The following is a 22,631-nucleotide window of genomic DNA, read 5'->3' on the forward strand; positions in this document are numbered from 1 at the left end:
GGTATTGCAACTGCAGAGGATATATGTATTATCATATGCGCAACGGGGCGAATGAAGGCATGGGACTTGGCTGTCCTCATCTGGTTGTTCTTTAAATCAGAGAAAGGACATAAATGTGGGGCTGTGCAAGCAGTGAGAAGTTGGGGGTTCATTTTTATATTCTCATTATTTGATTCCTTGAGCTACCTGTCCCCATTGTTTACAAGTGTGCAATTACCTATTGATCTGGGAAAACAAAGCATAAATAAATGTTGCTTCAAAGATATGGCAGGAAAGAGGTGGATAGGTAGACACTTCTCTGCAGAAAAGCATTTACCTGTGATTGTCTTGACACTAATTGGGAGCATGAGAAATGGCTGACAAAGGCTGGGTATTTTCATGACTTTTTTTGAAACCTGTGTGTAGGGTTGAATATTCTTCAAAGTTTTAATCATATTTAACATTGCTTTCTGCTTGAACAAACTCAAGAAGCAAAGACATAAATAGTCATAGTCCTGGAGGAGTGTTAACAGGGGAATCACAAGTAATAGAGAGTAAGATATAGGAGAGTGGGCTTCTTTTTTTGTCTCTGACACTGGCCTGCGATGAGACCTTGGTGTGACTAAAGTCACTTCATTGTTCTGTGCTCTGGATTCCCTTTCCTGTCTTAGCACTTTAGGTTTGAGGTTTTTCTGAGTAGGAACTGTCCTTTCTGAAAAGTCTGGATGGCACGCCAATGTCAGCTGGGCCTTCAGAAATTTCCTTCCAACAAATCTGGGAGTGGAATCATATTTTTAATTTTCTTAAGTTTTTGTGACTTGCATTCGGATTTACAGACTAGTGAAAGAGAAAAACCAGAGTGATGTTCTAGCTGAGGGAAAGGTTCTGGTCATCTATTCTGTTTAGCTTCTTGGCTGGCCAGTCATCAAAATGTGGCTCAAAACCAGATGTAGTGTGTTGGGTCTCTTGCCCAGCATGTGCTTAGGGGATAGGATAGAGGAAGGGTATTTAGGGTGTGCAGAGACAGAGAACAGAATTATTGCTGTGGGACCACGTGCAAGTGTTTGACAAAACCCAGGAGATCAGCCTTTGTTAGTTCTATAGCTTCCAAAATGATGTGTTTACCTGTGATAATTTTGTACTGGTTCTTTTGCTTTTCAGATGTCCTGTGTCCAAATGTCCACGTGGAAGGAGATCGATTCAAACACACTAATGGGGGGACTGATGAGATACCAGGTAAAGACTTTGCTGCTGTACATCTGGGAATTGCAATAGTATAAGTGTGCACTTCTAGTGTGATGTTCTGACTCATTACACATTTCCTAGTTGGCATTTTCTTAATCCAACACATGTTCAGTGGTGGAGAAGTACATTAGAAACTGCAGGGCTGGAAAAGAGTTATCTGTTGACAGTTGACAGCAAATTAATCATGAGCTTTCTTTTGATATGACAGCAAATTAAAAAGCCAGTGGAGCTTAGTGTAGTAGATAGAGGAATGCAATAAGTCTTGGAGATTACTTTTTTTTTACCACTCCACTTTTGGTGAGTTTTAATGTCCATTTATTTGATCTGTGATTGTTGTGGGATGTCCAAGCACAATGGTAATTACCACTGAAGAAATGCTTATATATGTGTATATAAGAAAAAAGTAAAAGATAAAATGTCCCAAGAAGAACCATCTTTTCTGAAACGCCGGTGAAAAATCAAGAGGAAAGCCAGTCTGGTGATATCTCTGCTTTTTTGTGAGTTCTGATATATCTTTACAGCCAGCTGAAGGACTTAATCTGTCAGATATATGCATGGGCTGTGCCTCTTTTCTACCCCCCCAAGACTGTTCGAGCTGTTGGCAGAGAAAACCTGCCCATCAAGGATGTACTGGGAATATCTGTGACTGACCCAAGAACATAAGTCACTGCAGTGGGAGGCTGGAGGCTCTTCTGCAACTTGATTATGAGTAGAAATGGTCAAGGTTTGACAGCTCTGCTACTCACTCAGAGTTTTTTCATTGGGGGATTTTCACTGCCTGCACAAAATACCAGTTCCAACTGTTCTGTCTGTAGGCAGCTTATTTTGGCTGCGGTCTGATAACACCTAAGCCTGTGATAATGCTGGGTGGTACCATCTTTTCTGGTCATTAGACCCAAACTCATAATCCCCAAACACCCATTTTCAACTGCTGTCTATTGCTAGGTCTTGCATTAACCTGTTCTGATAGTCCTCCTGTCACTGGGCTGTGCAAACATAGAGCTATGCAGCAAATAGCCCTACTGATTCTGAGTGAACATATTTGCAGTGGAAGCTGCTGCTCAAAATGAGTAGGAGGGTTGTGTCACTCCTCAGATGATCATCTATGTGATCCTTTGCAGAAGAATGGGATTGCAAATGGCTGCCTATGTCTAGTTCATGTTTATCTGAATTTTAATTCAAGTGCTAATTAATAGACACTATGCTTTTATGTGACTTCAAGAATATATCTTCTGTTTAGCAGTGTAAAGGACAAGAATCCCACTTCAGGTCTGGCACAAAAGTTTTGAGTAGAGTGAGGTGTAGATGCATGTATGCATATATATTTATATATGTATATCTATACTTCTGTAAATTTTTTGACTTATTTTTCCTTTATCTTCAAATCCCACTTCCCTCCTAGAAAGCAAGTCAATATTCGGCATTTTAACTTAAAAGATGACTTTGCTGTTTTAAATCTGTAGACTAGTTCAGGTTGGAAGGGTCCTATGGAAATCATCTGGTCCAACCTCCTACTCAAAGCAGGGCCTACTTCAAAGTTAGGTCCACTTTGAAGTTAGAACAGGTTGTTCAGGGCCTCGTACAGTTGAGTTTTGAGTATCTCCAAAGATGGGCATTCCACAGGTCCTCTGGGCAACTGTTCCAGTTTGGTCACTATCACACTGAATATTTGTTTTTCCCTGATATCTAAACAGAATTTTATTTGTTGCAACATGTCTGTTCCCCTGCTTAGGCTGAACTGACTGGCTCACTGTAAAGTGTAAACGTTCACTATGCCATGCAGTGACTTAATAACAGGATTGTTATAGTATTTAATTAAAGTGACATTTCTGGCCCCTCTTCACCAATACAAGAGGATTTGTAGAAGGCTCCTGATTGCTCCTATATGGTGAGACAATGACGATTTCTTTCTTTTCCTGTTCCTGGTGATGAGGGAAATGTATGCCTCTTCTCTGGAAAAAAATGAACGGATATTCTGGGTCTGCTAAGGGTCATTGTGCTGCTGGAGATGGATCAGAATAGGACCAAAATGCTTTTCCACTCCTCATGTACTCCTTACATTCTCTATAGCATTTTCTGAAGACTCTGGGCCTCTGGGTCCAATTCCAACAGAAATCATTGCCTTCTCCCAGCTAATGTAACTGGAAAATTTCTGTTGGATTAGTGTGCTATGTTTCCTCTTCCAAAAGGATGCATTGTGCTGTTAGTTGTTGCTGAAAGGCTTTTCTATTCTGCCCCAAAGAGGACTGCACTTAAGTTTTGAGGAGCAGCCTGCCTCCTGCTCCCTCACACTTGTCAGAGCGGTTCAGCTCTGGAATTTCTGCAGATTCACCAGTGACAGCACTGGGGGGAGGTTGTTCCTCTGCTACCCAGGTTGTCATATGTTCAAGGATTTAAGTTAACACCTATATGTTGTGCTCCACTTGGGAGCTTAATGACTCAAAACTGATCCTTGCCCAGCAGGTTCCTAACACAGAACTTCATAGCTACATCTTGCACAAGCTTGTTGCTAGATGCAGCCCCATAGAGTGGAAACTGCAGTAAATTTCATTTTGGGGACAGGGAAGATGGTATTACAAGCCTTCTCAGATTAAACACCTCTTCCCTCTCTCAGACAGGGACAAGACATCAGAACTGAAGGTAAGAGGGAGAAAAGTCTTTCTAAGGATTTTTTTTTTTTTTTCCTTATATTTTTATTGGGTGAAATGAACCAGCAGATGGCACAGGCCATTTTTTCACACAGAACATCAGCAATGCCAGCCCTCTCTTGTATACCCTACCTGCATACAAGTTATAGCATGACCTGTTACCTTTAAGTCTGTCTCTGCAGTTAAGTGAATGTGAATTGAGTCACTCTGGTTTAGTAGAAGTAAAAATAGAAACTAAATCATAAAATGAGCTATAAAAGGACAAACTTTGGGAGATGAAGGGAACCAGTGGTGTGACTTAGAGGTGGAAGTTGCATGGGATTTTGTTAAGTCAGAGGCTGAGAGTAGAGGTGAGGGGGATGGCTCCATGCATAATGAAGTGAATAACTGCATCAAAGCACATTATGAGCTGGAAGAGAGCCAACAGCCTAAACATATTTTCCTTTTAAAAGACAGGTGTGTTTTTTTTTCTTTAGACAACCAGGACTAAGTAAATCTCATCTATCTGGACTTTAGCAAGCATTTATTGAGTATTGTATTGAAAATCACTGCTAAAGTGAAAAAGGATAGAGATTAATAAAAGTTGTAAAGGGAGCCAGAAACTGGCTAGCAGGGAGATAATGATGAAGTTTCTAGGAAGGGGAGTAACAAGCCAGAGGGCAGACAGTGGTGGACCTCCTCAGGGTCGAGTTTTAGGTCTAAACTTCTCTGTGAGTTACCACTATATAGTTTGGGATTGGAATATCCTTGAAGGAGGAACTGGTTGACCTCAAAAACCTAGGAGTTTTTCCAACTGACTTGGGGCTATTAGTTTAAAAAGCCTGTTACGGTACTCATGGATCAATAACAGGAGTTTGTGCTATAAACTCATACTCTGGAAACTGATGGTGTCTAAGTCAGCAGATGTTTGTAAGTCACAGTGCTGTACAGCTGGGGAAAAAGCAAAGGACATTATTGGACGAGGTAAAGTAGGTCTTGTAGAGATAGGGAAGAATTCATGAGCGTGGACTAACGTTGGTTACTTCTTATCTAGAAAAGTGTGCTCAGACCTCCTTAGCTCAGGAAAGATGGATTCAGCCTTGAGGAGCTATTAGTGTGTTCAGGAGGCAGAGAGGCTATTTTCAAACAGGAGATTAAAAAACTGGGTTTGGTTAATCTTGCAGTGTGCAGGTGGAAAGAGGAGATACTATTGCTTTCTGCAAACAGATCAGGGGAATAGCAGAAAGCAGACAGGGGAATTACTCAAGCTAAAGGACAAAGAATATAATAAGAAAGGGGTATCAACTGTTTAAGAGGTACATTCAAGACATTAGAAGAAGGTTTCAAACTGTCAGAGATATGAAGTACTGGAACAAGCAGTGAAATAGTAGCAATGGAGACAAATAAACAGTGATGGACAGTCATGAGTCCTCTCATAGCAGAGGATTGTACTCTATGACCCTCTGGTATCATAGCATTTAAATAAAAAATCACTAGCTGTAGCATTCAGTAAGGGCTGCCATAGTGAAATAGGACTGCATGAGGTAAGAATATCTAGGCAGCTTTACTCTGCTACCGATACAAATTTTGGCAGTGAAGTGAAGCGGCATCTGCATAACAGTTCATAACACGTAAATTCAGAATATAAATGTTGCTGCATGCATTAGAAATCACACAGGGATTTTTGAAAGAAAGTGAGAAATCTAGTTAGAATACCAGGACAAACACCCTCTTTGAGAAAGTCTGATATTTTAAAGCAATGCTTAATGATGCTTTAAACAAAGTTCTTAGAGCATCCTTGTGGATACCATGTGTCTTTTTTTTTTTTTTATCAAGTAGAGAAATGAAGACAAAAGAGGGTTTAACTCATCTGCCCTGAAGTATTCAAAATAAAAATCTGTTTTTAATACTTAATATTTCTTATATTGCTGAATTGTCATTTTGGTTCCATCAGCATTTGACAAAGGATCATGGCCTACTCTTAATCATGACCATGTAGGAAAACACAATGATAACATTTTGCACCCTGAAGATGTGCCCCTTGTATATTTTTATGAACCATTATATTGCATTGAAACAACACATGAGAGTTATTGAAAATTAATTCTACTTCTTGAGGTTTTAAAACTTCACATTTGGATTATTTGTTTTTTAAACTAGACCTGCAGCACATGAGATTTTGTTGCAGAAATCTGGATGATCCCTAGAATTAAAAATGGGCTGAGCTCCAGTCTTCAACATCATCCACCAGAGGAGATAATACTCCTCAACAGACACTGACTGCTGTTTTCAGAGGGAATCTGCCACAGAAGTAAAGGAAGACCTGCAATGATTTCCATAAGTGCTAAGAAGAATTAACCCTGGGGAGGGATAATTCCAAACACTACATCACATTATACATCCCATACAAGCCACACTGGATGGTGTTAATGGGGAAAGGAGGGAACATAAAAGCCCTGACTCTAACTCCTAAGTAGTCGCAAAGGCTGAGTGTATGAAGAACAGCAGAAATTGCATTATGGGTTGTGCCACAGACTGACCTCAGCCTCCAACTCTGTTCCCCATCTCAGAAACTTCCATGTGCAAATGAGCAAAATGCCAGCGTATTTATGACCTCTGTGTTTTTCTGTAGTTCTATAAAGGATGTTTGGGCATTTTACGATAGAGGCACTGGTTGTAAAACTAGTACCCTACAATTATAGACTGCAGTGGCTGGGTTTAACTGTCAGCATGTCTCCAGCGTCCTGCGGTTTGCAGCACAAGGCTCACATTCCAGAGATGCCAGTGACTCACCAGCTAATTATAATATCCCTGGGACTATTTATATTTGCCCATTAAAACACGTGGTAACAGGAGGAAATTGGAGTGTCCAGGCTGTTGAACCTGCAGAACAAGCACATTAGACTGATGTCCTCTGGGGGACAAAAGTGTTTTTGTGGTGCCTGTGTGATGGGCATTTTGCCCTCCCTTTGCACTTGGCAGTCCGTATTGTCCCTCCCATAGTCTCCTTGGGAAGCCCCTGAGAGGCAAGTGAAAAATCCATGAATAGCTGCAGAGATTTGTAACGGATCACTGTCTTCAGACAGTAGATGCTCAGACACAGTGGTCACCAGCAAAGACTGCACATATGCAGTGAAGGTGAAGCTGGCTATTCGTGCGGACACCGGCCACTCTCCTTTCCATCCTCAGTGTTATACCTGTATAGGCAGGACTGGATACACCTACGATGTGGATGGGAGATGGGGCAGAAGGATGAAGCTTTGCTGTGCCATGGCATAGACACTTTGCTGTCACATTTTTCAGTGACCCCTCACTAGGCAAACGGTGAAAGGGGGAAAGGGCTAAAGGCTTCTTATTTCCTCCTCTCCCCACACTTGCCCTAGGAAGTCCCCCATATAAAATTTCATAAAGAGTGATTAGCACTGTTTCGAGTGCTAATGTTCTCCATTCTTTAAGGATCTGGAGAGCTGAATTTGAAACCTGGTTCCTGAGACACATACATCTGGCTATAGCTGCTGTAAATCCATAAGAAGTATATAGGGAAAGTAGCAGCTGACCTGTACCTGAAGTCCCAAGTCCTCCTGTGAGCTGGAAAAAATGGATGGACTTGTGCTGTGGGGTGGATTTGTCCTCTGGGCTGGCAGGTGGAATACCTTCAGTGTAGGTGACCTTAGCAAGTCCCTTTTAGCTTTGCTTGCTAGGAGTCTATGTACTGTGCAGTAGCTAATCTTAACATTATAGCCTAGATCATTGCACGTAAAAGATCTCAGAAGTTTTTCAGAGGTTCCCAAGTGATTCACCCATGTTCAAGGACATTTTCATACCCAGTAACTCCAAGAAAATTAGGTCAAGCAGGCAAATAATTACCAATAAGTCACCCGTGACTTCTAAGTGTAGCCACTGCAGTCCTATGGGCTACCTCTAACCTGTCCGTTAGATGTGCACTGTGGCATGCCCAGTGTCCACATCCCCCAGTTATCCAGCGTGGGGACCTGTGGTGGTTTCTTTTGGGCTTATGTACCAGGGAATTTCCCTTCTACAGAAACTAAAGAATTGGGATGTGGAAGCGTACAGTCACCCCAACAGGGGGTAGGGTGCCACCAAAGTGTGCATCTGGATTAGGAGCCTGGAAACACTCAAGCATCCTGCAGAGTACACAAAACCACACTGTCACCAACAGAGTTGGGTTGAGTTCTTTGAATAAAATGTTTTAAATGAATCTTTTTCCTAACATGGTCAGAGATGTAGTTATTACACCTCAGTGGGCTTCTGGCACTGTGAAAGACCTGACCGATGCTAGGCATCAGATCTGTGCTGGAGCAGGTAGCCTGGCTGAGCTGCTCAAAGGCATCAGGAAACATGGAGGACAAATGCTGAAATTACTTTAGAATCTGCTACTGCAGGAAGAAAACTGGTAACAGCTGAGCTGTCCCTGTGAAAGCCTTTCTTTGGTCTGAATCCCAGCAGTGGCAAATTCCCATTTCTGCATCCACATAGAAGACTTAACAAGGGTTAACCATGCACAGGAATGTGCACATGAAGTATTCAGTTCTACCTGCATATTAAAAAAATAAAAGTAAATCTATCCCTAAAGGCTTTTTTTTTTTTTCCTCCAAACTTGCAGTATTTGCTTTCTCCCAGAAGTTAAACAAGCCAGGATTTTTTTCTTATTCCAGTGCATTTGAAGTTGATGAAAAGGAAATAAATTCGTTTTTTGACTATTCATAGCCCAAGAAGCAATAAGCCCTTTGGCTATAAAAAGTCTAATAGATTGGCTAGCCATGAGGTACTTCCAGATATTTCATTGTCCAAATACTTTAGATTAAATCTACTTCAGAAAGAGATTGCTGCAAAAGAGGGGCTGGAGAAACCATCCCATAGATTCTTCATCAGTGCAAGCTTTTTGGCCATTGTGCACACAATGGGAAGAAGGCACGTATATAATTTCAATAAACTCCTCCGAACACTTGGAGTTAAATCAGTCTGTCTGATGTGAATGGTCTCTGATGACAGCTGTTGCCAGGTTTTGGTTTACCTGTAGGTCTAATCTGTTTTGTAGTGATCATCTGGCATAAAGCAACCACCACAGTCTCTTAGAGAGCAGTCCCTACCTGCTTTCGTATTAGGCCATGGTCATAGCACCTAAAATTAATGGGAATATTTTTATTTTCATGAACAACATGTTGGTGGGGTTTTCCTATAGCTCAGATAGCAACATTGCAAGGAAATTCTAGCAGGCTATGTCTTCATAAGGTGTTTTTCCTCAAATACATTTTCTTACCCAAAAATAATACTAGCCTCTCATACAAGCAAGCAGAAGGAATTGTTGCTAGTTATGCTGAATTCATCAGTCCTGCCACTCTGCTCTCATAAACATCATAAACATTATCTGCTGTCATTTTTTCTCAGCTATATGCATAGAGTCTTCCTGGGTCCACTGTGCTGCCAACAAAACTTTTATTCAAAGAAGTAGAGAGTCCTCCCCTCCCCACTGCTGTCCCAAGTGGTGAGTTTGCAGTTATGCCATTTTATGGCTTTCCAGAGGAACTCAGAGCACCTTAGCACCCGAGGAACTGAAAAGAGGACTTCAAAATAGAGGAACTAATTAAAATCAGAACCTAATACAAATAGTCCTGGTAAGTTCAGCTGGTGCAAGCCTATCATCTGGCATACAAGGACATCAAAGGAATAATGAACCCCTGTTTAATCTTGTAAATCACTGGAGCAGGAAAGGAGCTGAAAGAGGGACCATGGCACTAAGCCAAATGTCCATCACTGAGAAAATGGAGAATGACTTCAACACAGAAAAGCCTTCAGTAATGAGGCAAAGAGTTCAGTGTCAAAACCAGCTTTCAGTGTCGTGCAATATGCCACTTGGAACTGTCCAAAAACCGAGAGGCAAACGGGTAAGAGAGAATGAGTGGACTGTTGTAGATAAACAGAACAATTCATCACATAAAGCGGTGTGTTATTAACATGAGATCAGGTGTTGAAAGGCGCTGCCTCAGAGGCAGCTGCTGTAGACATGTATTTATTTCCTGTTTTTACAACAGGCTGGGGCTTAGATTACAACAGCCCTTTCCACCAGGTGGGATGGCTATAACTGTGTATTCACTTATTTACTTGTGGTTTTGACCTCTCTCTCATACTGTCACTTTGCCTTAATTTTCTCTTTGGTTTTATATCCCTTTTATCTTTCCTGAAGTGTTATCTTTCCTCTCTTGTGTAAGGTTACCAAGTGCTGTATCTGTCCCCTGTTTTTGACTGAAGCTTGAGGCTGATGTTTCTGAAACAGGGTGGTCCTGTAGTTCAGCCTGGCCATCACCTGCTCACCTGCCCCACTGCTTCCCAAAGCTTGCTCCTTTTTGAGGTATAACTCTGTTATATTCCTCAAGCAAGGTTTTTGCTTCTCATAATCTGAAATGTGGATTGGTGCTTTAGCTGAGATCAAGCCCTTTTTATGATCTGCATGGGACTCCTGTGACTTGCTGCTTTGCTGGGGCCAAGGAAAAGTAGAAATTGTGTCTCCCATGTGTTGTGATGCAGAGGAAGCAAACCAGGATCAGTAAACCAACAGCCTGAATGGTGGCATCATGTACCAGGGGTAAATCTGGTTTACTATTGTTATAAAACTGAGACCATCTAAAGGGTCCTCTAAAACCCCTTATGGAGTATCACCTAGAAGGTAGTAGGCTTCCTGGAAGATACCTTCTTCATGCTGGTGTAAGAGCTGTTCTGTGTCCTTCAACAAAGCCTCATTAGCTTAAGCTCTCAGGTGCTGCCCTCACTGAAGTCCAGTGGATCTGGTGAGAAGAAAGTCAGACCAGCATGAAGTGCTGCTTAAAGCCCAACCATAATATCTGTGGAAAAAAAGGGCAATTGGTTAATAGCGAGAGCCTCTTTAAAACACTCTTGAGGTCCTTTAATCTATAGGCTTTGGAAATTTTATAGTTCAAAAATTCTCTTGCAAGCTGCTTGTAAAATATAGCAAATTAATTTTTTTAATGACTTGTGCAGCCCCGTTAGTCACCACACTACTTCATGCAGGGCTTGTAGGCAGCCAGTAAATCTCTCTGGTTTGTTCCTCCAGAGGTGCAGTCCTTAGTGCTTTGGGAATAAGTCAGGTAACCACTGCTGGATGATGCTGCTGAATCAAACTGTTGAGCTGGGAGTGCTAAATATGGGGTGAATTATCCATGCAAAGAATAAGCTGCTGCTTTTTCTGTCTTTACTGGTGAGGTAAACTAGGGAGGAATAAAACAGTGCAAGGAAACAGAATTCTTATCCATTGTAAGTCTTTGGAAATCGCTTCTTTCGACAGCCAGAGAGAGTTAAAAAAAAAAATTACTCCAGCAAAAGACTTTCTTTCAAACTCCATTTTACAATCATTTGCAACGAGACAGGTCTAAACAGTATCTGAGCTGCAGGACTCTGACCTTAGCTGTTGTCTACGTTACCATGAGCAAACAAGTGACACCTGTGTGCCTCACAAGGACGCTGTGACAGTGTGAAGATTTAGTGTCTGGCTGCTTTGACGTCGACCCCAGTGTTATCGTCATAGACATCTCACCAACCCAAGGAGCTGGTCATCAAGAAAGAGGGCCAGCACACCGGAAAAATTAGGACATTGAAGGATGATAGCATCAATGTGCACCTCACCCCCTCCTAAATACTACTTCTTATTGCCAAGTGGAACTATGGTTGGGGCAGTGAATACTGGTATGGATGTAGGTAATTTTAACGTGGTGGAAGAGCCTTGGAGATGGAGACTTGAGTGAGCTCTTAAAAATATCCCTAATATCTGATGCTCTGTCAGCTCTTGCCAGGATTTCCTTTCCTGTGGAGGAAGGAATGTCAGGAACAGCAAAAATGCTGTAGCAGGTGATGGGTACTATAAGAATAACAGCAACACATGTTGAATAAAGTAGTAGGTCTCCCCTTCAGGGTTTGGACCCTTTTACTTCTATCCCAGCTGTGAACTGAGACGCATCTTGTCTGTCCAGAAATAGCTGGTTTCAGCCTTGATCATTGTGGAAGATAAGGATGCCAAATGTTTAGATACAGCAGAGGAAAAATACCCCTCATCTACTCTCTGACTTAAAGTAACTGATTGCCAGACATAGCTGGATAAATGCAGTATTTAACTTTAGAATATGGCATGATAACATATTTTTTCTGTTATTTTTAAAGTATCTATTAGCACAGAAAGTAACTAAGACAGGTTACAAAAATGAGGGCTCTTTATAGTAGTAATAATAGCCTTGCAGACCATACTGGAGGAATTGGAAGGGATGTTCAGGATCTAGTGATCATGCAGGCTCTTCTTTGTGAGCACAGGCAATCCATGAAAGCTTAACTTTCAAGACTGCAGAAACGTTAGGCAAGAAAATTGATAAGATCTCGTATTTGCTGAAAGTCTCCCAAGTGATACTGTTCTTCCTAGGAATTTATACACTCCTCTAGTCTACTGTAAAGTTTATTGCCATTGACCTCCCTCTAGTAAAAGTAACATATGCTGTTTTATCACAGGCAATACAGATTGCTATTTTCAGAAGTCTCAGAGAACCAGTAGCTGATGACAACCTCCCTGACCTTGGCTGTTGGTGATACTCCATCAATACGCTGATAATTCAGCTGAGACTTTAAGCAGGACCAGAGTATGGAGCATTTCCTGCAAAAGCTGCTTTGTTTTATATTAGTGCTTGTGGCTGGAAATCCTCCATAATAAATATATTCTGGACACATCACTTGAGGCTCTGATGTCCGGTGCCTTTCCTGATTTTTCTCTTACCTGCTTTCCACATTCCCCTCCAGGCCGTTGTCTCACTAGAAACTTTCACAATTAGAAGTAGCCCAGTTGTTCCCCCTGTGAGTGTTACCTTGGGCTCCTTGGGAATGCAAAGCAGGAGACTTTTCTCAGAAGGTTTCTTCAGACTAAAAAAGAAGTTAATGGCTCTGTCTTACTTTGAGAAGACTTCCCAAATGTGCACACTGCTGTGTTTTCTGGCTGTTAAAGCTTCCCTTTGTTGCTCTGGTTTTCTGGGTTTGGTTGCTGCTTTAATTTGTTTGGGTTTTTTTTGTTTTTTTTTTTTCCCCTGAACACAGGACAGACAGGAAAATCTCAACATGCACACTAGCTGCCACCATGCTGTCCATATCAGATCCTTAATGGAGCCAGGCAGAAATCCAGCTCATATTCAGGGCAACCAACCATGGCCCTTTAGTCTGGTCTTGAAATAGTTATCTTGAAACAAATGCCATAGGACCACTGGACAAGTACCGAGCTGTTTGATCATCCTTTGGCTACGCTTTTGGGTGTGGTTCGGTGCAGTGTGGACATCTTTCCTGCAAAAGAGAATCTGGTTGCACGTTACAGTTAGACGATGTAGAAATTGTCCACTGCCAAGTTTTGCCTATCTTTTCCCTGTAACAGGCAGATCTGGGTGTGTTTCCCGATCCTGGAAAAATGGGCTGCTTCCTGTAAGGCAGTTATTACTTGCAAGTAAAGAGACATTCGGCTGATTTGATCAGCAGAGCAGTGCGTAAGAAATTGCTTTTCAAGCCAAGTATGCTGTTAGGAGACTGAGCTTCTCTTTCAGGTCACTATTTTAATTTTAATGTTAATGGACTAGAGTGTGCTGCTTTTCAGGAGATGTAATCATGTTAGAGGGTTTCACTGGCCCCATATTGTTTTAGTAGCTATAATGACGTAGGAGGCTTATGATCAAAGGGCATTATTCATCTTATTAATTGCCATATTTATGGCATTACTGATTAAACAGTTTATAAGCCAACTGGGAAACCACACCTGCCCTGGTACACAAAAAAAACACCTTTTAAATCAAAGCAACTGAGAACAGGAAAGTCCCACCCTTTCATCCTGTGCTTGAGCGTGGTGCAATGACTGGGTAAAATTAGCTTTGTCCTTGCTAATTTAGGCAGGTATGTTCCTTCCCATTTCACTTGTGGCGAGGACTAGGAGGCTACGTGTAGGATCTCATTTTCATTCTGGCACTGACAGCGTGGTCCCTCCTTGGTGGTGGAAGACATGATGGACAGCCCATATTTCTGCGGTCACTCCAGCCCAGAAATGCTGTACAACAGACTAATTGGCCAGCGAGATGTTTGGGGAAAGATCTAAGTGAGCTGTTTCCACTACACTGTTAGCAGCCAGACAGTGCCAGGTGAAAAATCCTGTTCAAGTGTTGGAGAAATGATTACAGCATCACCTATTTTTTACATTAACGTTGTGGTTCAAGACTAAATTAAAAGCATCATGCTGTCTCCCTCACAATCCCAGTTCCAGTCCTAAAGTCAACAAGGGAACATACTCAATACAAAGTGCTTCCAAGCACATGAAGTAAACAAAATAATAATAATAATAATAATAATAGTAATAATAATAATATATATATATATTTTTTTTTCTTTTCCTTCAGATGAAATAAGCTTAGAGGTTACTTTAAAGCACAAATTCATTTGGAAGTTTCCCTAGATGTCTTCTTTCCAGTCCCACCTGGGCAATCTGCCTTGACTAATTTCTCAGCTAAAATGACAATATTTTGGGTTTGCATGTTTCTCCTCCCGTTTAGAAATGGAATGGTATCTGTTTAAGGAGACTTTTACAGTAAATGGTCAGGATAGCAAACTTAAGATATTGCTAGTCTGAATTTAAAAATCAGCAATGTTTATTCAGTCCTGGAGGCAAACGAGACAGTGTAAATATAAGTTACATGTGATTAGTTAGCAGTTTTTTTCTTTTCTGCCTCATTCAGTGCACAAAACGGATAGCATTCCCTATGAGTGGAATATATCTCACCTAATTTCAGCAGTCTGAAAATTGCTGTCTGTATGGGCTCCTTTTCTGCTGAATGGAAGAATGTAGGCACTGCCAAATAGTGATTCAGCCTGTCTTTAGATAGGTCTGAGACAGATGCGATGAGTCATCTTCCTAGAGACTCCTATATTTCTCTGCTGACCCACAAGGGAACCAAAGCAACCTGCATACATCAGGCGTCTCCTTTTCAGACAGCTAAAATTAGGAAAGATGCATCTCATCCTCAGCACAGTTCTTTGCTGTTTAGCGTATGGCCTGATGCCACATTTTCTGTAATGCTGTCAAAATCCTTCAGCAACCAGTGTCCGTTACCTCCATGGGCCTTGGTTGGCAATGGAGTATCTAAGTGTGGAGGCTATCTCACCAGCTACAGACCTTCACTAGGTGAGGTTTAGCATGCAACCTGAGCATCCTAAGCTCTCTTTATGTCAATGGAGAGAAACATTCACTTTTGGCATCTGCTTTATTATGAGATTAATCTTTCCCTAGAAGCACCTGTATTTGGCTCTCTGTTCCTAACTGAATGAGAGTCTCTGTTATTACCCTGTCTAGAGGGCTGACATTGAGCCAGATGAACCCCATGTGAAGTGCTCTGTAACCATGAGTTGGTTTGTTTCATAGCTCCCTCTAAGGAAAGTGGAGGCAATATCTCAATTTGACACAGAAGAAATTAATAGTGTGATTAAAACAAAACCATTTGCTGGTTTTGAGTGTGGAGTCTGACAGATCTAGGGCTTAACTTTCCTGTGGATCTACATGACATTTTTCAAAGAACAACCCTCATTCAGTCTTTAATGAAAAATATATCAAGAAATTTGCAATTTGCCGATCCACAGCCTGAATAAGAAAAATCCTATTATGATTTACCTGTGTGCTTTATTCAATCCTGAATGCAAATGAGATAGTCTAAGTTATGAGCGTGACTTATTTTCATTACTGCAAGTTCTGCTTGCAAAATAGTTTTAATAACCTTGCGTATGTTTCGTGGTGTTATTTAGGCTCTCTAAACTGCATATTGTTAGGAAATCTCAGGAAAAAAAAAAAAAAGAGTGATTAAATCTGGCTCTTGACTTGTTTCCATTGGAAAAGCACGCTAGCGTGCACACCTTCACAGTTGCTCATGATGTGAACGTTAGCTTGAGTTGTCAGAGAAAGATGAGAGTAAGTTTGGGTCTGAGCTAATGATGAGAAAACTTAGCAAGAAGTTCTTGTCACTGTGTCTTTCAGTTGTGTAGTTTGAGCAATGGAACTTTATGAGCTTCATTAGATGAGCAGTACTCCACAGCTTGAGGACTCTGGTGACTTGACATTACGACATCACTTGGGCATCATTTCAACCTTCACCATTCACAGCTCAGCTGCTGTGAACGGCTAACAACTTCCCTTGCCAGTCAGTGTGGTCTCTTCTTACCAGCAACACTCAACTGCCTTCCTCACATTTCTGTGGTTGGTATTGATGAAGGATATGTACTGCATGGTGAAATGAGCTATGGGAGGGTTTATATGGACAGGTCATACTGTTTTTTATGTGATAGCCAGAAGGGAGCTCTCTTGTTCTGGTAGGGTCTATTTGCTACGATTTATAGCTGCAATTGTGGCTGATTACAGTGTGTCAGAAGGGTGTATCACTGGAGTTGTTGCAGAGGTGATTATGAGGTGGAGCCATGAGGCCCTGGAGCATCTTAACTGCCTTATTTGCCCTCCTGAATGTCCAGTAATAGCTGAAAATAGAGTGGACAGGAGGGAAAAGCTGTTGACAGCCAGGAAAGTTACTGTAATAGAAAAGGCCTCAACTTGGCACCAGGCAACCATTTCTGTCTTTGCAAACAATTAAGATTATATTTCCTCAGAAAAAGCTATTTCTTTTGAAAAAGCTCCATGAGAGAAGCTTTATGTTTTATTTGCTGTCTGCTGTCACATCTTGATTTGCCTTGGGACTGGACCACACAGGGTTTTTTGCATCTATTTATTTGTTTAAATTTGAAGAATAATATCTTTAGGTGAGTGCCTTTTCCTGTTGCAGCTGTTTTCAAGCCCTGCAGTGGCTTTCAGCCTGTGGGTTGTCAAAGGTTCATGAGGGCAATTAAGAAACCCAAGAATCTTAGGGCCTAAGTTCACCACACAAAAATGTTTATCTATCCTATAAAAGTTTTAGGAGCTCACTAACTGAACAAAGTTAAAAGCACAGCCATAGTTTAAACTCAACTTATCAAAATAAGCTACTAGAATATCACCAGTTTTGTGTGGTGGAATTACACCCACAGGAGTTAATCTGCATAACTGTGCGGGGGGGGGGGGGGGGCGAGGAAGAGTTTGGAATAGCACAAATGAAAGAAAAATGCAGGTTCTTTGTTCAGTGACTCTCAACCTGGCTTTTGCAGTGTCTTTGCCTCTGACTCCACAGTGTGTCTGGTTCTGGGAGCAGCTATTAGTTTATATGTGCATCCTCTGGAGCCAATTTGGAGCTAAAAGCAGGATGGTTGCATCCACACAGTACTGCACCTCCAGGAACCGAATGCATTCAGGAGCACGGCACAGTTGTACCCCCACTGCCGCTGGCAGGGCTTAGCTGCTGGGACTTCATGTCGCAAATACATGGGTTCGTTGTGGCTGAGACCATATTGATTCTGGAGATGTGCAGACCCACGCATGTGGTTTATGCTTGGGCTAATATGCCTTGTCAGAACAAAGAATCTTTACACAAATGTCCGCAGTCAAGATTAATAGCTCATGGTAATGATGAGTTGATTGGACTAAGAATAAGGTGTATTAAAATGATATGAAAAGTGTATGTAGTCAAATGTCTTGGACTAGCAGTTTTCAGTAAAGACATGGACCTATCAGAGTGGGTCCAGAGGAGGGCCACGAAAATGGTCAGAGGGCTGGAACACCTCTGCTATGAAGAAAGGCTGAGAGAGCTGGGGTTGTTCAGCCTGGAGAAGAGAAGGCTCCAGGGAGACCTTATCGTGGCCTTTCAGTATATAAAAGGGGCTTACAAGAAAGACGGAGAGAGACAATTTACCAAGGCCTGTAGTGACAGGACAAGGGACAACAGTTTTAAACTGAAAGAGGGTAGGTTTAGATTGGACATGAGGAAGAAATTTGTTACAATGAGGGTGGTGAGACACTGGAACAGGTTGCCCAGAGAAGCCGTCGATGCCCCATCATTGGAACTGTTGAATGTCAGGTCAGATGGAGCTTTGACCAACCTGATCTAGTGAAAGATGTCCCTGCCTATGGCAGGGGGTTGGACTAGGTGATCTTTGAAGATCCCTTCCAACCCAAACCATTCTATGATTCTATGGTTCTATGATTCTATGAATAAGTCTGTCAGTCTGCATCTGTGCATTTTTCTACATAGGGATTAATGAATTATACAGCATTTTCAGGGTGTTGTGACAACGTAAACAATAACTACTCATTTCTGGAGAACTCTGTTCTAATCTTTCCAGGACTTGTTACAGTTTGAATGTATGCTTCTTTTTGAGTTTTTGGACTAAGCAGATTAGACCATGTTGGAATTTTGTTCTGACTTTTCCCAACAAGAGCAAAGTTAATCTCTGAAGTGCTGTTTGTGGGCTAAGATAACTACCTAACTACAGTTGAAGACATGTCCCACTGCCTGATCAATGTCTCATATTTACATTTCCGTTATGGATAGGATTTGACCTGATGGATTCGTTCAGTGTGAAACAGATTTTTGGAATGAAAGAAAATGGAGTTCAGAGTGCTTATGTACGACTTGGAAGCTTCCCCGTTGTTCAGAAAACTGAGTAAGTACCCTGGTTTTTCACTTTACTTTCATCTGAGCCTCTGCTTTACATTATTTTGTTCTTCTAGGTTAACCTTGTAGTCGTTATCTAGTAACTACACATATGTTGCTGCTTGGATCAGCTCTTTCAGTTCTGCTGGTACAGAATTTAATCAAGGTGGTTGAGAGCCTCTGCACCAACTACAGGCTGCATCCTGGTAGAGTATGAGCTGGTTTTGGTGTATCTCAATGGTTGCGAGGAGCAGTGTCAAGAAATTCACAAGAGAACTTAAGGCTTGGTGAATAGCTTCTAAAAAGAATATTTAGTAGCACGCCCATTGAGATATGTATTTGCCAATAACAAGAGACCAGTTCCTAGTAGACGTTGCTATCAGTTAGCTAATAGGACTTTTGGCCTCCTAAAAGAATGAGCAATTTTTAATCCTGTGTCAACATGGATTCAGTCCTTGGAGCGTTTTATGACCTGAGGCTGCCAGTTGTGTCATAGTCTATCAGAATGGTTTCTCTTTGGATTGTCATTTGCGTCCTGCTAGCATTAGCCTTGAAAAGAGTGAGTGCATAATTTCACTGAGTAACCATGAGCCATAGATTGAACTGTCATCATTAACATTTTTGCAGTAAATTTCTCTGTGCTGGTTTGAACTTCAGCTTAAAAAATCGATAGTAATTCTTTTCCTTCTTATGGATGAGGGCTGTTATTTTTTATTCTGTTTTAGCTCTTTTACTCAGCTCACTGCATCTTTGAGATTGTCCTGTGACTTACATTTGCTTGATTTCACAATATTTTTTTCGTCCTGGAGCCAACCTGGATTGATTTGCCCTTCTCCCCTCCCCCTCTTTCTCCATATAAACACATAGTCTTTAAAAAAAAAAAGTACAAATATGATACACTGGAAGGAAAACTGTTTGCTCTAAAGTCCATAAATGATGTCAAGTCTCGGGGTAAGTAAATTCATGATCTGGGAGAAAGCCAGCCAACTAAAGACACCTTGGTCTTGATAAGTAGAATATACATAACTGGTGTGTGTGAGGAGGGGAATAAACCTATTTTGTTTGGCTCACAGCAATCTCTGGGTAGAATCGCTGTTTTCTGCGTCTTGTAACAGCTAGTGGTAGTGTGCTTTATCAGTGTAAAGCATTACCACCAAGACTGCATAGAAAGAAGCCCTTGAAGTGAAGAAGTCCAGTTTGTACTTAAGAAGTTCTGGGAAAGATGATCTACTGAATCTGAGCTTTGGATGATACTATGACAAATAGGACTAGTGCAGTCCTTGGGTGTCTAAGCAGGAACTGTCAAGGATGAGTTGACTATCTCTATGTCAGGCAACTCAGTCACCACTGCTGGGATGCTATGTCCTGTCTTTGTTTCCATAATTCAGTAGATAGGAATGGAGTGAATGAAAGTTTAAATAACCGGGAAACAAGTCTAACAGTGAGAAATTCAAGAAGTGCAGTGTAGTCAGGTAAAATTAAAAAGTAGTTGGCAACTGAGGTGATCACTCTCTGTAAGAACCTCTGGGGAGTCAAAGTTTAGTAAAGGGTCTTTAGTGCTAAGGATAGTGGTAGATTGAAAGTCAGTGGCTACCTGTTAACAATGTCAAAAAACAATATGGAAGAAAGGCATGCTTTAAACAATGAATGTAATCAACCACTGGAACAAGTTAGCAGAGATTACAGAGAGTTGTCCATTTGCATTCCTTTTTCAAATTAAGGGTTGAAGTACTTTGTTGTTGTTTCTGTTGTTTTTTTCCCAGAAAGACCAAGGGGGTGAAGCCCGACCAACCACCTATGGTGACTTTCCTTCTGCTCAGATTGCACCCATTTATTTGTTGTTGCTGTTTTTAAAATAAGTGGAATATTTTATTGCCCAGGACAATTAGAAGTAAAACGTCCTTAATTAGTAGACTGTTATAACTAAGCTTCCTTTTAAATGATTAACTGAAACATGGAATTAAAGAACTTTTATATTTTCAGCCTTTCATATTTTAACTTCCAAACTCTTGTAGTTTGGGAATGAACCCAAATGGATATATCACCATGGAAGGTGTCTGCATATTTGACTCATTTTAGCCTTTGGATGTCAGGATTCTGAGATGGTGCATATAGGGTCATTGCTCACAGAAAATGCAATCTTGTAAAGCTGCACAAAACTGATAACTGGAATAATAAAACAAAAACATCTGTCCTGTCTTGGAGATAACCTCAAGCAATGTTTAGCAACTGATAGCAACATCTCATAATTAGATACAAAATCATTAACTGAGTAATACACATAATTCACTTTATTATCTGCTTAAAGAATTTGTATCCTTGTATATAAACACTAGTACTTTTACAGAGTGCCAGCTTAGCTGCCTGGGAAATGTGCCTGTTCATCTTCCAATCTGGAGCCTACAACTATGGACTTTCTTCCCGTTTGTGATGAGGCATCCTGTGATGGTTCTGTGAACAAGCAAGCACAACAGCCAGGAAAGTGGCCGCAATCAATGTACAGGTCACTGAGGGACTTACAGGTCTCTTGAGCTGGCTGAGGACTAGTCCCTAAATCTGGCTGGTGCTTCTCCCCACTCCTCAGGTAACTGGGGCTGTCCTGCTCTTTGCTTATGGCTCCTCAGTTGGTCTTCTGGCCAAAGCTGTTCCCCAGATTTCTGGTTTTGGGAACTCAGGCTTGTTTCTCATTACTGTTGTCCTGGCTAATGCCAAGCTTTTGGCTCATGTATGCATGTAGTATAGTGAAGCACAGGAAGAAATTACCTAGGGAGGTTATATCTATTCCATCATGGAGGTTTCTGAAGTAGAGGTCAAAGAAATGTCTGCCAAGGATGTATGGGTGGGGTTGATTCTGTGTTGTGAGAATGCTTCTACAGCCCTTTCTTTTCCTTTTTCCTTTTTTTTTTTTTTTTCCTTTTTTTTTTTTTTTTCTGTCATTCTAAGAACCTCTGGTGATGTGATGCCTGTGGACATGAACTGGCTTTCTCCAGCCTTGCTTCAGACATGAAAACCACTAATAGTCTACAAGTTACATTGAGTACTAGTGGTTTTTAGCTGTTGTAGAAGTGGTCAGATTTCCCAAATGCATTAGTTATGCCCTTCCTCACCAAATGCAGGCACCCTATTAATTGTTGTTACATTCAGCGTCTGAAAAGAAAACCGATACTCTTATTTTTCTCCATTGTGTTTGTTATTATTGCAGATGTAGGATCTCATGCTGATTGTCACAGACGTAGGCTTTTATGCCAAACAAAAGCATGTAAGAAGGAGGCTGTATCATGAAAATGGGAAATGGCTAAGAGAATCTCCTGCCTGGTTATTATATTTTTTTCTTTGTAGAAGTTGTGATTCACCTGACCTTGGAGTTGTGTTAATTAACTCTTAGACTAACCTGCAGGACTGAGGGGTTCTGTAATCTTGGAGTTTTATAATGGCCTCTTCTGCAATCCATCCTGTTGTCAGAATTATAGACCAAGGAGCTGGCAGACTGCTCCCTGTAGGTACCAGGCATCCAGCAAAGCTCCATAATATGGATCATCAGTTCAATTCAGCCTTGGGTGAAAGAAGGAAATAAAACATTTCTGGGGACAGCAATTCCTGCCCTTGGATTTCTAAGTAAAGCTGAGCTTCTAGGTGGAGATCGCTTTTTAGTGAGTAAATAAATGAAAACTCATAAACAGAGTTTTTGTTATTTATGCAGTAATGCATCTCTGTAAAAGACGCAGGGACCAAGAACTTCAGAAACAGCTTTTATCATATCTTCAGAACAATGAGAGTGTCTTTAGATCTGCTTTTGGCACGAAGCCCTTCTCTGTCGGGAACTTGCAGCCAGTTCTTCGGCACCTTTAAAAATCAGTTGAGGGTGACAGGTAATAGGTCATTATAGCTTTCTATCAGTTTAAATCTACCTGATGGGCCATTTGTCAGCCTCTGTGTGATGACGTGTGGCCAGACTCACAAGGATATTTAGGTACCTAACTCCCAGTTATTTCTGTGGGCATTAGGCATCTGAAAACTCTTTTTGAATTTAAGCTCGCATGGCGATATTCCTGTTTGCAGCTCCGAGGTATCCAGAAAGACTATCTTAGCACAAAGGCCAGCAGTTGGCTCTTCCAGATTTGGTTGTAGGTTGTCAACGTGATATCTTGGGGGATTAATTTCAACCACATGCTCCTATACC

The 22,631-nt window shown here is 41.3% G+C and overlaps 1 protein-coding gene across 3 annotated transcripts in view; it reads left to right on the top strand.

Moving 5' to 3' along the window:
- The window catches only part of COL22A1 (collagen type XXII alpha 1 chain), a 225,103-nt gene that overhangs the window by 56,054 nt on the left and 146,418 nt on the right, over positions 1-22,631 (top strand). For all 3 annotated transcript variants that reach the window (XR_014229069.1, XR_014229070.1, XM_082320514.1), the window contains exons 4-5: positions 1,141-1,215; positions 18,350-18,461. Coding sequence is in view for 1 of the 3 variants with exons in the window: in XM_082320514.1 (XP_082176640.1) it covers positions 1,141-1,215; positions 18,350-18,461 (187 nt within the window). In the remaining 2 variants the exon portion in view is untranslated. The remainder of the gene's footprint in view (positions 1-1,140; positions 1,216-18,349; positions 18,462-22,631) is intronic.

This window comes from Platalea leucorodia (genome assembly GCF_965183815.1).
Source record: "Platalea leucorodia genome assembly, chromosome: 1".
Lineage (NCBI taxonomy): Eukaryota > Metazoa > Chordata > Aves > Pelecaniformes > Threskiornithidae > Platalea > Platalea leucorodia.